General features: G+C 41.7%; 1 protein-coding gene across 3 annotated transcripts in view; it reads right to left on the bottom strand.

The window, feature by feature from the left end:
• Positions 1-18,564, bottom strand: part of LOC137280690 (unconventional myosin-XVI-like) — a 236,700-nt gene that overhangs the window by 71,929 nt on the left and 146,207 nt on the right. For all 3 annotated transcript variants that reach the window (XM_067811903.1, XM_067811906.1, XM_067811904.1), the window contains exons 29-31: positions 16,048-16,205; positions 3,168-3,239; positions 13-1,033 (exon numbers count right to left, since the gene is read on the bottom strand). In XM_067811903.1, coding sequence (XP_067668004.1) covers positions 13-1,033; positions 3,168-3,239; positions 16,048-16,205 — 1,251 coding nt within the window. The remainder of the gene's footprint in view (positions 1-12; positions 1,034-3,167; positions 3,240-16,047; positions 16,206-18,564) is intronic.

Here is an 18,564-nt window from a genome sequence, read left to right as displayed (position 1 = left end):
AGCATGACCTACCCTGGGGGCTGTTGACTCTCTTCAGTTTGATATTGCCAATCTCTGCCATCAGCTGTGTGGCCTTGACCTCGTCCCCATTTTGTGCTGGTGGGTTAGGTCGGGTAACATCTCTTTCCTTGGCACGGGTAGCCTTGGCATTGCTGGTGGGTATGGTGGATATTGGGGGAGGGGGTGGGGGCACAGCAGACATACCTCGATTGATGGTGCCATCAAGTGGGGGTGGGGGCAGTGGGGGTGAAGGAGATCTACCCCTTGTTCTATCCTGTACCACAGCTTGGTATCGATCTTGTGGGGACACGGGTGGAGGTGGTGCAGGAAAATTTGGCGGTGGAGGAACAGGGTGTTCCATTTTCATACTCTGATCTGGAATCTTGGGGCCAACTTTCAGACTGTGGAGTTTGGTAACCATCTTAGGGGAGCCGGGACTGCGGGGTGACTGGGGGTGGGGAAACTGGGGGTGGCTACTAATGGCATTGTTCTTCAGCTGCTGGATCTGTGAGGACACATTCACAGGGACTGTGCTGTGGCAAGGGTTTGGCGGGGGCACAGGAGGGGGCACTGGGTTTACTCGTCCTGTGTGAGGCGTGTATTGTGAACTGTGCAATCCATAGGGAGGTGTAGGTGAATGTCCATCATACACAGAAGAGTTTGGAACACAGTGTACTTGCTGGTAGGCAGGCTGACTGTCCACTGGAAAGGGAGGTAAATCTGATTCCTCCTGATCAAGATGAATCCATCTAGCGTAAGGGTTTTCACTTGAGTGAGAGCTACCTGTTGAGCCTGTGCGACCCCGCTGGCCATTCAAGTCACTACCATTACAGTGTCCTTGACTTTGGTGTTTTGGTGATGTGGGGAAGCTTACTCCATATGAAAAGGGTTTGTTTTCCTGATGCCTCGGAGATCCTTGCTGAATTCCATGAATGAGTTTTGTTTTGACTCGTGGGGACGTTGGAGTAGACGTCTGCCACTGAGTACTGGTGTCGTCAGGTTCGTTGTAGATGCCGGACGAAGCAGAGGAAGACTGAAACAACAGCAATATTCCAGGGTGAGATGAGGAAATGTGTCACGAGCACACTCGTACTTCCCTGTGTGACACATTCTGGACATGTCACCTAGTGTTTCATACAGGAAAAAGTTGACAAACTAACACTGAACAGTTAAACAGAGCTCAGTTGTTTTTATGCTGCATTCAGATTACTATCTATTGACTGACATGAATGTTGCTTGGTAACACTCTCTCTAATCTGGGGCTCCTTTCACAAAGCATGCTTTGACAAAGTTAACTCCTCTTATTTAGTGCCTTTGAAAGGCTTTGTTAAAGGAGGCCCTGTCTAATCTGAAGCAGTTTCAATGACATGTTGACATACCAGGAACCAAATCATCAAAACTTGATTCCAATGAGATTAACGTTACAACCCAGATCAAAGGTCAGGTTTCTTTTCTAAACCAACCCCTGAATCCATGCTAGCAGAATCTACAGTAAGAAGATAAGTAATACAAATAAAGAGCAAGAAATACCGTATCTATAGGTATTTTGACCTACAGAATAGTATCCAGAACTGAAAGTAAAATATAAGAGTGTGAAACACACATCCTAAAGGAGCTGAGAACAAAAAGAGGTAACTCCACCATTACGTGGGACTGTCTGCTGAGTGACCCATGTGAGTAAATCAGATTCTCAGGGAGTGGAAAACAAGACAAGGAAACAAAGACCAAGGATACTACATACCATTGGAGAATTAATGGAACTATTGACTATCAAAGCACCCTATCTGCTTGTTACTGCTTACTACCCTTTGTTTATTGGCTTCATTAACAGTGCTATTTGTTGGTGTTTGTACCCTACTGGCTTCTTCCAGTTACTACCACTTGATGCGGCTTGGCACAACATACTAGTAGTTGGATGTTTTCACTTTTAGATTGACCAGACAGTGGGTACATTTTAGCATTATTCCAGCATGGTGGAGTATGCCAGAAATTGGCTTCACACATTGTACCGATGTGGGGAATCAAACATTAGGGTCTTCAGCATGACAAGCAAACACTGTAACCACAAGACTACCCCACCATCCCACATAACCAGAGTTAAACACTGTCCGCATGCTGGTCATCAAAAGAACTGAATCAGAAGCAAGCTGGCTGCCCATCAGATGTAAGTTGGTTGACCATCAGATGTAAGTTTGTTGACCATCAGATGTAAGTTGGTTGACCATCAGAAGAAACACATGTACACTGGACTTGCACATGGCAGATCATACTTGAAATGTGTACTTGCTACAAGGCTGATATTCCTGAATTATCCATGTCTTGTAAAAGGATCCCCTGAACTGCTCCCCAGATCAATAACAGTGGAGGTTTCATATTGGAGTTCGTTCACCCCAAACTGCTTTAGAGGAAGTGCTACAACAGACATGTAGGTCACAATGATCAACACACAATGAGATCTAACAAGATGTCCAGAAAACATACATCCTACAAGCGCTCCTGTTTACAAGATCTCCATCCAAAAGACACACATGCTATAACACCTACTCGCCATGAGATTGTTCTCAACATCTCAACCCAACAGGCTCCCCTAAAGACATGCATGCTATAACACCTACTCACCATGAGATTGTTCTCAACATCTCAACCCAACAGGCCCCCCTAAAGACACACATGCTATAACAATTACTCGCCATGAGATTCTTCTCAACATCTCAACCCAACAGACCCCCCTAAAGACACGCATGCTATAACACCTACTCTCTATGAGACTGTTCCCAAGATCTCCACCCAAGAGACCACCCTAAAGACACACATGCTATACTTGCCATGAAATTGTTCTCAAGATCTCCACCCAACAGCCCCCCAGTAGACACACATTCCACAACACCTACTCTCCATGAGACTATTCTCAAGATCTCCACCCAACAGACCCCTAATAGACACACATTCTGGTACACCTACTCTCCATGAGACTATTCTTAGTCCATTGCATGAACACCATCATGATCTCAATACTTTCAATACTTGAATACGATACAGGTGTGTTCTCCATATCAACATGTCTGTCTGTGCAGGTGTGTTCTCCATATCAACACGTCTGTCTGTGTGTGCAGGTGTGTTCTCCATATCCACATGTCTGTCTGTCTGTCTGTCTGTCCATAACTTACCCGTGGGGAGAAGGTGGACAGTCTAGTTTCCGGTGCACGTTCAGGAACACTTGGGGGATGACGTTTGTCCACCTGGAAATACAGATCAGATTAGTATCTTATCATCCTCTGAGCAACTAAACAACAAGCTGAGCTACAAGATGTAAGTGTTTAGGCCCAGTAACTTTTATGTGTTGGTGTTCAGATCAAGTTTTACTACAAGGTGTTGGAGCATAGGTCAAGTCTCACTGCAAGGTGTTGGAGTATAGGCCAAGTCTCACTACAAGGTGTTGGAGTACAGACCAGGTCTCTCTACAAGGTGTTGGTATAAAGACCAAGGCTGCGTTTCACAAAAGCCTCCTAAATTTATGAGGTCATATCTCATACGACCTTGTTTACGACCCTCTTCCCATCTCCTTTACGACTGTTTCACAAAGACGTCCATGTCATACCACGGGGTCCTAAATCCATGTCGCATATTGTTTAAGGTGTACTTTGTTGCATAGCAACGCATACAGCGAGACCAAACAGGCACCTGCATGTCTTGGTATTCCTAAAGTATTTCAAAATAGAAACACAGTTTTAGTAACAATGTAAATGCCATGTTTTTAATTGAAGATACAAGTTATCTTATCGTAATAATTGGATTCTCTCACTATATTCCATTGGAAATCACAAGATAAAGTGTATGAATAATTTCCATGAATATTATCAGGTTATGTATAAGGTTTGAATTAAACGCTGTCCATTAGCCTGTCCATATAATACTGCAATATTAGTCCCAATGTATTGAATATTGTACATCAGAGGAACTAAAGTACATTTACCTTGTGTAAAGGTTTAAATATGTTCCACGCGCTCAATGTATCAGCTTCTTTCGTAACTTTTATTCAATCAGAAACTTTCCAAGAATAAAAACGTATACCCTACATCCACGTTTGATGTGACATTGAACAAGGCTAAAGGTAGAGTAGAGTTGTGACGATATATCGATACTGGAATCGTGATATTAAAATCAGATGATACAATATATCGATGCAATCCATGTGTATCAATTCACAAACGATACAAACTTGCTGAAAGGTCACCTACATTTCTGTTGGTTTTTCAACTGCTGGTGATGTCACTGCTCAAATGTCCAACCTGAGTGGGAAACATCTTGACAGGATGATTTTCCTAAAGGAAGAATCTTACAAAGATACTTCTGAATTTCCGTCAGCAACATTAATGTTACAGTGTCTTCCCAACCGACACCTACTCATAGAATTTGTTCCTCACGTACAAGTTTAAATTGAATTAGAAATACTCAGGACTCAGGAGTCTTCAGTTTACAGTTCAGGCCGTTGTTCGCCAAGTTCACTTGTTTGAATGTTTACAGCTGATCGTAATTTCAGATTTGTAACAGAAAGATGTGTGATTCACGGATGTGTTGTTCATCATTTTTATTCTATCATGTTGATGGAAGCAAGTGAAGGCAAGACTGTATCATACATTTGTTTTCATTTGTTCATTAAATGGTGATTGTGATGCTTCATTGATGATTCTTTCTTCAAGGTTTACAGATTCCAGAGTCACTGAAATGTCACAATCATATCATGTTATCAAATGTATGAACAAATTCATTTATTTCCAAACAGACAGTGTATCATGAGACATAGCGTATCATATCGCAATAAACCTGTATCGTCACAACTCTAAAAGATAGATACTGAAATTAGTTCCATGAAAAAATGTTTGGACCATACGGTAAATATACTTCATAGTACTGAAAATGTTATCGGAAACTTTTTTGTTCACTCTTGTCCATCCGACCTTTACCTCAAAGAAATGGCCAAATATGTACAACAATGTTGACGCATGACATCACAACCGATGATCGATTTCTTACAAAATGGCAGCTTCGCTGACAAGGGTACACAGGATTTTGCAAGGACTCTTCCTTCGATTCAGGGATCGTTTGAGCATAAATATGATATGTAAGTAATCAGAATGACTCTCACTATCTGTGTGTTGTTAAATGTTTTCATCGTTTTCACTGTAAGTAAGAGACGAAACCAGAAACACTGATAATTACTGTTGTTCTGCATGATTTTGCTTCTGTTACGGCGTCAAGCTGCCCGAAAATTTTGACAAATACTTATGAAGTATCAAATCTTTGCATTGTATCCGTTTTTAATTTCCTCTTTCCTGCTGTGATACTCTTTCTATGCATACAGGTATTGAGCCATTCAAAGAAATGGAGAGCTGGCTGGATGTTGGTATTTGTTTATAAAGTGCTACACAATGTAAAATCTGAATATTGTTTGGTTACGTTTCAAACTAGCGCAGTCTTTGTTTTCACCCCTAGTATGTTTCGTTTTATTTTATCTAGACTGTTGGTATTGGTGGCAAAGACCAGATGTAACATCATGTTAACGTGTATCAGTAATTTATTGATGCATTTGTCACAGCTGACTATGGAATATTCGTGATGTAATGGGCGTCTCAATACAGACCTTCGCGAAACGAGATTTTGTAAACACAATCTAATATGGTGGAAAGCTCACTTAGACGTTCGTGTGAGTATAGTTTCGAAAGCATCCCAACCGGTTCTAGGTTCATTGACTGTGTTTCAGATTTATCACTGGAAATAACCTAAAAACTGATATCAGTGATCGTTGGCATGTTATTTCTAAATTAAATAATCATAGTAATTATCCGATTTTTCACATTTGAAATTATACTGTACACCAAATAATGCTTCGAATCATGATCTCAAAATTTCTTAGGCCTTATTAGTTAGTGTGTTTTAATCTTTTGCTGTACTATAGTCGCTGACGCCATCTTTGTACTAGTAGTGTTTACAACCTCCTAAAGCATTTACGACAGGTCAGTCGGGGTCCTAAATTTGTGGCTGTTTACGACACAGTGTAAATGTACGAGGTCTTTGTGAAACGGGGTAAAAATATACGAGATGGTCTACAACCTGCTTTACGAGGTCGGACCTGTAAGAGGGCTTTGTGAAACGGACCCCTAGTCTCTCTATAAGGTGTTGGAGTATAGGTCAAGTCTCACTACAAGGAGTTGCTGTACAGACCAAGTCTCACTACAAAGTGTTGGTGTACAGACCAAGTCTCTCTACAAAGTGTTGGTGTACAGACCAGGTCTCACTACAAGGTGTTGGAGTACAGACCAGGTCTCATTACAAGGTGTTGGTAGACAGACCAAGTCTTACTACAAGGTGTTGATGTACAGACCAGGTCTCTCTACAAGGTGTTGATGTACAGACCAGGTCTCTCTACAAGGTGTTGGAGTATAGGCCAAGTCTCACTACAAGGTGTTGGTGTACAGACCAGATCTCTCTACAAGGTGTTGGTAGACAGACCAGGTCTCTCTACAAGGTGTTGGAATATAGGCCAAGTCTCACTATAAGATGTTGGTATACAGACCAAGTCTCTCTGCAAGGTGTCGGAGTATAGGCCAAGTCTCACTACAAGGTGTTGGTGTACAGACCAAGTCTCACTGCAAGGTGTTGGTGCACAGACCAAATCTCTCTACAAGGTGATAATTAGATATATACAGACCAAGTCTCACTACAAGGTGTTGATATACAGACCAAGTCTCACTACAAGGTGTTGGTGTACAGACCAAGTCTCTCTACAAGGTGTTGGTGTACAGACCAGGTTTCACTACGTGGTGTTGGAGTACAGGCCATGTCTCACTACAAGGTGTTGATGTACAGACCAAGTCTCACTACAAAGTGTTGTAGTACAGACCAAGTGTCTCTACAAGGTGTTGATGTACAGACCAGGTCTCACTACAAGGTGTTGGAGTATAGGCCATGTCTCTCTACAAGGTGCTGGTGATCAGGCCTTGTTTCAAATCCAAGTGCTGGTTTACAGGTAGTCTTATCAGGGCTGAAGGAATTGCCTTTTTAAATGACAACAAAACATCACTTCTTGATATCATAAGACGAGGTTAAACATGAATATATGTTATCAGTATTGGTGGTAAAATCATGATGATCAAATCTGGCATGAAACCACTTCAATTCATCAACAAAGATAAGATTATCTTGAACATTAATACAAGACTGACCCGTGAAGGTATAATAGGCCTTCAGCAACCCATGCCTGTCATAAGAGGTGACTAATGGGACCAGGTGGTCACACTTGCTGACTTGGTTCACACATGTCGGTTCCCATTTCTGCAGGTCAGTGCTCATGTTGCTGATCACTGGATTGTCTGGTCCAGACTCAATTATTTACAGACTGCTGAATTATATACAGACTGCTGCCATATGGCTGGAACATTGCTGATTGTGGCATAAAACTCAACTCTCTCATTCATTCATCAATACACAACTGTTTTTTGTTAATCCCAATTGCAGAATTAGTCCTTGCCGAGAATATTTCACATCATTCACGGTAAACATTTTTTCAAGTTTACATTTATACATGTTTACATTTTGGTGTTTCTCCTAAAATATCCCTTTGTATCTCAATAACTTTGTGAATACAACCTAAACAACATACCTGTCTCTTTTTATTCAATAGTGATATAAACTCCATCAATAGTCCATCTACTATTTGCATTATAAATTCATCAAATATTTTGAAACGGTCATCATGCATGCGACAACTACTGAGATAGTCTCCATACATCTGGGTTCATTATCATCAGCATTACTTTATGCTTGTAATTATTGTGAATTTTTTTTGTTAATTCTGTATATAATCACGATGAGGCTGTTTTGGATAAAAGTTTGCAGCAAATTGTGCGTAACTAAGACTAAGACTAAGATCTCGGCTGTAGCTGGACTGGTCTAAAACTTGAACATTTTCATCGGACAACCACTGATCACTGACCACTGTGTAGACCACAGTGTATGTTGGGCCATTATCATGCTGGAAAATCCATATATCTTATACAGTGTTTGGGTCATGGGAAGGAGGTGATCATTTATGTTCCTTCATCTATTTATCCCACACCACATGTGACATTTTGGGCTATGATCTGGGAGTTGGTAGATAGGTCTCAGTTTAGAGTTTAGGAAAAGCTAAACAGATCTTTCATCAGAAAAGAAGATATTATCCCAGTCTTAAGGTTTGTGAGACCTTCATGAGTTTAAATATCCTCCATTTTGTGCATCTTTCATCAATGATGAGGGAATTCCACGCTTTTTCACCCAGTTAAGTCTTTGCAGTTCTTGTCTGAGGATTTCAGAACATACCTGGGGACTTCCTCTAGTAATCATCTCTTTCCTGATATCCTCAATGCTTTTCAGCTACTCCTATTCACAATCTGACCATGTTGTCTGAGATCCTCAGTACCAAACTTCTTTGGCCTCTCTACCACTGTCTTGTGCTCAGTCCCAACTCCTGACTGAATTTTCTTCAAAGTCCTGTATATTGTATGTCATGTCTAACAGCTAATCCCAGGGGAGATAACTCTCCAAGGTTCACTCTTAAGTCTACAAGATGTGCTTTCAATCATGAGTATCTCACTACATAAAGTAGCACCTATCATCAGTATTAGGTAACAAAGAATTACAACAATTTCTGGGAAAACAGTAGAAGCTTGGTATTTCTACATGTGGTTGTTGCATAAATCTGGTATTACTACATGGGGTTGTTGCATAAGCCTGGTATTACTACATGGGGTTGTTGCATAAGCCTGGTATTACTACATGGGGTTGTTGCATAAGCCTGGTATTTCTACATGGGGTTGTTGCATAAGCCTGGTATTTCTACAAGGGGTTGTTGCATAAGCCTGGTATTTCTACATGGGGTTGTTGCATAAGCCTGGTATTTCTACATGGGGTTGTTGCATAAGCCTGGTATTTCTACATGGGGTTGTTGCATAAGCCTGGTATTTCTACAAGAGGTTGTTGCATAAGCCTGGTATTTCTACATGGGGTTGTTGCATAAGCCTGGTATTACTACATGGGGTTGTTGCATAAGCCTGGTATTACTACATGGGGTTGTTGCATAAGCCTGGTATTTCTACATGGGGTTGTTGCATAAACCTGGTATTACTACATGGGGTTGTTGCATAAGCCTGGTATTTCTACATGGGGTTGTTGCATAAGCCTGGTATTTCTACAAGGGGTTGTTGCATAAGCCTGGTATTTCTACATGGGGTTGTTGCATAAGCCTGGTATTTCTACATGGGGTTGTTGCATAAGCCTGGTATTTCTACAAGGGGTTGTTGCATAAGCCTGGTATTTCTAGTCCACTCAATGACAGATTGGTTGCCATCATGCTTGCTGTAGTTTGTTGAATGTAGAGTGGATGTGCCGAAGAAATTGATCAATAACACTTTAAAGTGATGGTTGTACTACAGCCAAGTGCGAAAAAATAAAGGCAGTTTTACAACATGATATGGTAGTTTGGGTGAGCTCTGATTCCAGTTGACACCACTGTATGAGTGTAAAGCTTGCTTCTGCAGCCACTAGATCATGAGTGACACAGTTACAGTAACCAACACACACTGACACATAGAAATCACTTATAAAAGTCACATTTTGAACCAAAACAATCTTCAAGTAAGAGAAAGTTTCAGATTTTCTTATCAAAAGTAAAAGTCAAGACCTCCCTAAAGAACAGTTCAAGAAATTCCAGGAATGGACCACCAAGACATCCTCAAGGAAGTGATATCGTAAAAGCTCCCCAAGAAAGGAATCACCTCGAAGTCCTCCCAACCAGGACAGCAGACAGACATAATGTCACCTCTTATGGAGTCGCAGCGAACAATGTGAAGAGATAAAGGTCGAGAGTCACAAATCCTCGTCATGGAAGCTACAGTACATCAGACTGCTGATCCCCATTTGATTATAATTAGGTCATTACATTCCCAAACCCATCAGATTATCATTTAATAACCGGACATTCGGCCTTGGGTCAACCAATCAATGCCCCCCCACAGGAAACATGGTGCACAGCTTGTTGGTTTTCACACTCACTGATGTGTACACCAGAACAAGGCAGATTCAGGCAGTGGATACATCACAGCAGGTGTGTGCATACGCTAGAACATGGTTGTATTCAATCAATGGATACACCACAGCAAGAGCATGTATACACAAGAACAAGGCAGTAATCAATCAGTAGATACATCACAGCATGTATATGTATACATTAGACCAAGGCTGTATTCCATCAATGGATACATCACAGAAGGTGTATGTATACATTAGACCAAGGCTGTATTCCATCAATGGATACATCACAGAAGGTGTATGTATACATTACACCAAGGCTGTATTCCATCAATGGATACATCACAGTAGGTGTATGTATACATTAGACCAAGGCTGTATTCCATCAATGGATACATCGCAGAAGGTGTATGTATACATTAGACCAAGGCTGTATTCCATCAATGGATACATCGCAGAAGGTGTATGTATACATTAGACCAAGGCTGTATTCCATCAATGGATACATCACAGTAGGTGTATGTATACATTAGACCAAGGCTGTATTCCATCAATGGATACACCACAGAAGGTGTATGTATACATTAAACCAAGGCTGTATTCCATCAATGGATACACCACAGAAGGTGTATGTACACATTAAACCAAGGCTGTATTCCATCAATGGATACATCACAGCAGGTCGTAGTGTGTTGTGGTGTGTGTATGGAACACACAGCACAGAACACATGCCATGGAAGACAAAGCAATGCCTAAACTAGGATTCAATAAAACTAAAAATCTACAGAATAAATGTAGAGAAAGTGAATGTCGGTCCACTTGCATCAAACCTTAGCATAATGAGCTGCTCCAGGGCCGCTGTCTGCATACTCCACTGAAACACTGGCTGAGTTGCCCATCACCTGGCCTACAACAGTGTGTGATGTAGTCTACCTCCCATGTCATCCATGCTGGCCGCCAACACCACCATCTACACCACAACAATGGCTGCACCAGCCTCTAGCTTACTGTCCATGCAGTTTTTGCCGTCAATGCAGACTGAGTGAATGAGGGGGAAGAGGGGGATGGCAGGAACTCATCAAGGAGATTTGTGTTCATCTTCCTAAAAGAGGTTTATCGTTTCTCACAGTACAGCTCTTGGCTGTGACAAATCTAGTTTGCAGAATTGAAAACTGTATTGATTTGACACTGACTGTTTTTGGAAGCTGGACAGTGTGGCAGGGAAGTCACTTCTCAGCCAGCTGTCAACCATTTCTTCTGGAATTAATTATGGCAACACTTCCTGTCATCTAGTCAGAATTACAACACCACACTGCAAATCACCACACTGCACATCCCCACACAGCACATCACAACACAGAACACATTGCCACATCACACTTCATCACAGAACACATCATCTCACAGCACATCGTCAGACATCAAAACATCATATGGCACATCATCCCACAGCACAACACCACACACCACATTATAACACACTACATCACATGGCACATCATCACAAAAAGCACCTTCACACAGCACATCATCACACAGCACAACATCATATGGCACATCACCAAACAGCACATCATCACACAGCACATTACATGGCACATCATTACACAACACATCATCACACAGCACATCATCACATGACACATTACACAGAACATCTCACACAGCCCAACACCACAAAACATATCACCATCTGCACACAACAGTATCAGCTGTCTGCACACAACAGTATCAGCTGTCTGTACACAACAGTATCAGCCATCTGTACACAACAGTATCAGCTGTCCGTACCCAACAGTAACAGTTATCTGTACACAGCAGTATCAGCTGTCTGTACACAACCATATCAGCTATCTGTACACAACAGTAACAGCCATCTGCACACAACAGTATCAGCCATGTGTACACTACTTTAGCGTGCATGTTGTGAACCTACGTTGGCGACATGGTGACATGGATTTATTGTACACGATGTGAAATATGTTGGGGACATGTTGACATCGGTTTATTGTACACGATGTGAAATAGGTTGGGGACATGGTGACATTGGTTTATTGTACACGATGTGAAATAGGTTGGCGACATGGTGACATTAGTTTATTGTACATGATGTGAAATAGGTTGGCAACATGGTGACATGGTGACATCAGTTTATGGTACACAATTTGAACTAGGTTGGCGACATGGTGACATCAGTTTGTTGTATACAATGTGAAAAAGGTTGGGGACATGGTGACATCAGTTTATGGTACACGATTTGAAATAGCTTGGCGACATGGTGACATCAGTTTGTTGTATACAATGTGAAAAAGGTTGGGAACATGGTGACATCAGTTTATGGTACACGATTTGAAATAGGTTGGCGACATGGTGACATCAGTTTGTTGTATACAATGTGAAAAGGTTGGGGACATGGTGACATCAGTTTATAGTACACGATTTGAAATAGGTTGGGGACATGGTGACATCGGTTTGTTGTATACAATGTGAAAAAGGTTGGCGACATGGTGACATCAGTTTATGGTACACGATTTGAAATAGCTTGGCGACATGGTGACCTCAGTTTGTTGTATACAATGTGAAAAAGGTTGGGGACATGGTGACATCAGTTTATAGTACACGATTTGAAATAGGTTGGCCACATGGTGACATCAGTTTGTTGTATACAATGTGAAAAAGGTTGGGGACATGATGATATCAGTTTATGGTATCAGTGAAAATATCTGAGATCATGCAAAACCAAGGAGGTGACAGGTTCAATTGTTCCGTAGCTAAACAGTATCTAATGGTACACCAAAGTACTCATGCATAACCTTTGCAATTGTGATTACAGTGATCCTTGCAAAAATATTTCCAGCATCAAAATTCATTTTGGTTCATATTGTTGGAAACAAACATCATCCCTGCATACTCCCTCCCCACAAAGGCCCTCACAGTAATAGGGGCTGAGCCCAAAGGAGCAAGTGAAAATCAATATATTTTGAAAAACAAAGTTTCACTACTACATGCTGGAACAAACATTGCAGCTGCTAGAATGTGTTCAAACAGGCTATGTTCCGCTGTAAATCTCATACAAGCAGAGGAACTAGTCCTACTGTAAATTTCATCCACACACAGGCTCTGTCTCACTGTAAATCTCATCCACACACAGGAAATGTCTCACTGTGAATCTCATCCACACACAGACACTGTCTCACTGTAAATCTCATCCACACACAGGCAATGTCTCACTGTAAATCTCATCCACACACAGGCAATGTCTCACTGTAAATCTCATCCACACACAGGCACTGTCTCACTGTAAATCTCATCCACACACAGGCACTGTCTCATTGTAAATCTCATCCACACACAGGCACTGTCTCACTGTAAATCTCATCCACACACAGGCACTGTCTCATTGTAAATCTCATCCCCACACAGGCAACGTCTCACTGTAAATCTCATCCACACACAGGCACTGTCTCACAGTAAATTTCATCCACACACAGGCAATGTCTCACTGTAAATTTCATCCACACACAGGCACTGTCACACTGTGAATCTCATCCCCACACAGGTTCTCTCTCACTGTAAATCTCATACAAGAACAGGCTCTGTCTCACTTTAAATCTCATCCACACACAGGCACTGTCTCACTGTAAATCTCATACAAGAACAGGCTCTGTCTCACTGTAAATCTCATCCACACACAGGCACTGTCTCACTGTAAATCTCATACAAGAACAGGCAATGTCTCACTGTAAACTCATCCCTAATCATATACAACTGTAGCACTTACACACCATTACCAACAATCAAGTATAACAGAAAATGGCTAAAGTGGTTTGAGGGGCACTAAATAAAGTGTCAGTCACATGTAGACTTTCATAAGTAATTGATTGCTTTGACATTTTATTTGCTATAAGTCAAAACAAAGACAACATGGATTTAGAAACATGAATATCTAGGAAGTCTGGCTGGAATGTGCACACTCGTCAATGTAACCATTTCAGAACTGTCATAGTAAATCAGTGGCAACCATCTCAAGGCCATCATAGTGAAACAAGTGCAACCATCTCAAGGCCATCATAGCGAAACAACTGCAGCCATCTCAAGGCCATCATAGTGAAACAAGTGCAACCATCGCAAGGCCATCATAGCGAAACAACTGCAGCCATCTCAAGGCCATCATAGTGAAACAAGTGCAACCATTGCAAGGCCATCATAGCGAAACAACTGCAGCCATCTCAAGGCCATCATAGCGAAACAAGTGCAGCCATCTCAAGGCCATCATAGCGAAACAACTGCAGCCATCTCAAGGCCATCATAGCGAAACAACTGCAACCATCGCAAGGCCATCATAGCGAAACAACTGCAGCCATCTCAAGGCCATCATAGCGAAACAAGTGCAGCCATCTCAAGGCCATCATAGTGAAACAAGTGCAACCATCGCAAGGCCATCATAGTGAAACAAGTGCAACCATCTCAAGGCCATCATAGCGAAACAACTGCAGCCATGTCAAGGCCATCATAGCGAAACAAGTGCAACCATCTCAAGGCCATCATAGTGAAACAAGTGCAACCATCGCAAGGCCATCATAGTGAAACAAGTGCAACCATCTCAAGGCCATCAAAGCGAAACAAGTGCAACCATCGCAAGGCCATCATAGTGAAACAAGTGCAACCATCTCAAGGCCATCATAGCGAAACAACTGCAGCCATCATAGTGAAACAAGTGCAACCATCGCAAGGCCATCATAGCGAAACAACTGCAGCCATCTCAAGGCCATCATAGTGAAACAAGTGCAACCATCGCAAGGCCATCATAGCGAAACAAGTGCAGCCATCTCAAGGCCATCATAGCGAAACAAGTGCAACCATCTCAAGGCCATCATAGCAAAACAAGTGCAGCCATCTCAAGGCCATCATAGTGAAACAAGTGCAGCCATCTCAAGGCACAGCACCACAATTTCTCGTGAGGACATTCTCTGCCGTAGGTCACATGTCACTGAGACAGGCAACCAGCTTTTGAGAGCTCATCGGACATGAACCCGTGAAATTTTGAATTGTTAGCTGGACAGCTAACTGACTGAGCTACACCCACACTATTGCACAATGTGCAAATTTAGCTAGTCTTTCCTGTGACGTCACGGACATGAACGTAAAGTGTACGGACAATTATGAAGGTTAAGGGTAGACTTGGTGTCTGGTGATTTTAATCTACTGATGGTTGCCACATGGCCCCCATACCATTTGGTACTCGTCTTATTCCATAATCTACAAGATACCATGTTGTGTGGAATGAGCCAATATGGTTCAAAATGAAAATGGTTGTTGACGTCAAAATTTCTACATTAAAACATTTCATTGTGTATTTAACTTTTGACATTTTTGGTCTCCCAATTTGAAGTATTAAAAATGCAAAAGGAAAACAAATGGTACTAGTGCATTACACCAGACATCTACCTACTATATAAAATTGGGCCCCTTCCCCATTCCTAAACCTATCCCTAAACCCTAACCCTTAAACTTAACGATAAACTTTAACCCACAAAAAATATTTCTGATAAATAGATTACATTGTGGCACGAGAAAAGGGCTGACGTGTCTAGTGTAATGCATTCTTACCGCTTCAAAAACTCCTTATCACTGTAGTGATATAAATTACTGAATGAAAAGATATATATGTATATAAGTTTACATTTATAATTCATCTGGTCCAAATAGTTACATCTGAAAAGGAAATATAACACATATTTTGATATATTTCGATTTACTAAAATTGACTAAAACTGCAAATAACAGAATATGACAGACTCTGACTAGTGTAACACATTCTTACTAAATCTAAAAAATAAAAGATATAAAAATACACAAAATATAACACCTCAGCACCTCTTAAATCAAAGAAATATGTGCGTGTTAGTCAAAAAGAAAAAAAATTATACTGGTCCTTGCAAAAAAATTGCGCATCCTTTCAGTTTACTACTTGGGTGTTACCTTGTGTCCATTCGCTGGGATGGTTTCATAGAGACCATGGTACATGTCCCTTGGGGAGGGGGGGAACTGCCGCTCCGAGTCCATGTCCTCCAGTTGGGGGCAAGCAGTTAGAGTCCTTCCTGACGTTGAGGCGCCATCACGGTAACACTCCTCGTCACCTGCAAATATCCCAACAGTCATTTGGCAATACATCACAGAGACAAAACCCTGAACCATGTTCTAGGGGAGATAACACAAAATTATACATTGGTAGAGATAACACACAGCATTATATACAATGAAGAATATAACATGGTATTACACACTGGAGGGGATAACATGCAGCAGCAGAAGTTGGAGTGATAACACACAGTATTATAGACTGAAAGTGATAACACACAGTATTATAGACTGAAAGTGATAACACACAGTATTATAGACTGAAAGTGATAACACACAGTATTACAGACTGAAAGTGATAACACACAGTATTATAGACTGAAAGTGATAACACACAGTATTATAGACTGAAAGTGATAACACACAATGGTGCACCCATCACATACATACACCACACACCCATCATTGGTGCAGTGTCCGTCACATACCAACATGTAATCTTGATTTACTAATGAACCCTACTGTCTTAAATGCAAGACAAAATGAGATTTGTTGAGATCAGACTGGGCTGTGGCCTCACTTCAGTAGAACCTGTGTACCGCTCCACACCACATGCTCAGACCAAGTACCACTCTGCATGTGTCTGGGTGTGTACCACTCCACACCACATGTCCAGACCAAGGTGTGTACCACTCCACACCACATGCCCAGACCAAGGTGTGTACCGCTCCACACCACATGCCCAGACCAAGGTGTGTACCTCTCCACACCACATGCCCAGACCAAGGTGTCACAGTTGACAGTGACCTGCTGTCTGAAGCCGTCACAAGCTCATCAAAACATCCAAACATGTCTCAGAGTCTGTGAGCTACTGATGACTCTAGTGATCATCATGGGGGTGTGTCCAACATTCTGGTTACATTTGGTGGGGAAGTGAATAGTGATTACAGGGTTACTATGACATCACAATGAACTTATAATCATACAGGACACAGAAGGAGATGTCCTCCTTTAAGAAACACCTGTGTCAATGTTACAACCATAAGTACCTCCAGTTTCAACCAAGTTCTACTGCACCAACACAAGTATGTCCAGTTTCAACCATGTTCTACTGCACCAACACAAGTACTTCCAGTTTCAACCATGTTCTACTGCACCAACACAAGTACTTCCAGTTTCAACCAAGTTCTACTGCACCAACACAAGTACCTCCAGTTTCAACCATGTTCTATTGCACCAACACAAGTATGTCCAGTTTCAACCATGTTCTACTGTACCAACACAAGTATACCCAGTTTCAACCATGTTTTACTGTACCAACACAAGTACCTCCAACTTCAAACATGTTCTGCTGTACCAACACAAGTACCTCCAGTTTCAACCGTGTTCTACTGTACGAACACAAGTACCTCCAATTTCAAACATGTTCTGCTGCACCAACACAAGTACCTCCACTTTCAACCGCGTTCTACTGTACCAACACAAGCATGTCCAGTTTCAACCATGCTCTACTGCACCAACACAAGTACCTCCAATTTCAACCATGCTCTACTGTACCAACACAAGTACCTCCAGTTTCAACCATGTTCTACTGTACCAACACAAGTACCTCCAGTTTCAACCAGTTCCACTGCACTAACACAAGTATGTCCAGTTTCAACCATGTTCTACTGTACCAACACAAATACCTCCTGTTTCAACAATGTTCTACTGCACCAACACAAGTAGCTCCAGTTTCAACCATGTTCTACTGTACCAACACAAGTATTTCAAGTTTCAAACATGCTCTACTGTACGAACACAAGTACCTCCACTTTCAACCATGTTCTACTGTACCAACACAAGTACCTCCACTTTCAACCATGTTCTACTGTACCAACACAAGTACCTCCAGTTTCAACCATGTTCTACTGTACCAACACAAGTATTTCAAGTTTCAAACATGTTCTACTGTATCAACACAAGTATCTCCACTTTCAAACATGTTCTGCTGCATCAACACAAGTACCTCCTGTTTCAACCGTGTACCAACACCATTATACCCAGTTTCAACTGTGTTCTGCTGCACCAACACAAGTACCTCCACTTTCAACCGTGTTCTACTGTACCAACACAAGTACCTCCACTTTCAACCGTGTTCTACTGTACGAACACAAGTACCTCCACTTTCAACCATGTTCTATTGTACCAACACAAGTATGTCCAGTTTCAACCATGTTCTACTGTACCAACACAAGTATACCCAGTTTCAACCATGTTCTACTGTACCAACACAAGTACCTCCACTTTCAACCATGTTCTACTGTACCAACACAAGTACCTCCACTTTCAACCATGTTCTACTGTACGAACACAAGTACCTCCAATTTCAAACATGTTCTGCTGCACCAACACAAGTACCTCCACTTTCAACCATGT

Source organism: Haliotis asinina, chromosome 4, assembly GCF_037392515.1.
Source record: "Haliotis asinina isolate JCU_RB_2024 chromosome 4, JCU_Hal_asi_v2, whole genome shotgun sequence".
Lineage (NCBI taxonomy): Eukaryota > Metazoa > Mollusca > Gastropoda > Lepetellida > Haliotidae > Haliotis > Haliotis asinina.
The sequence above is the reverse complement of the archived record's forward strand: the minus strand, read 5'-3'. Positions and strand labels throughout refer to the sequence as shown.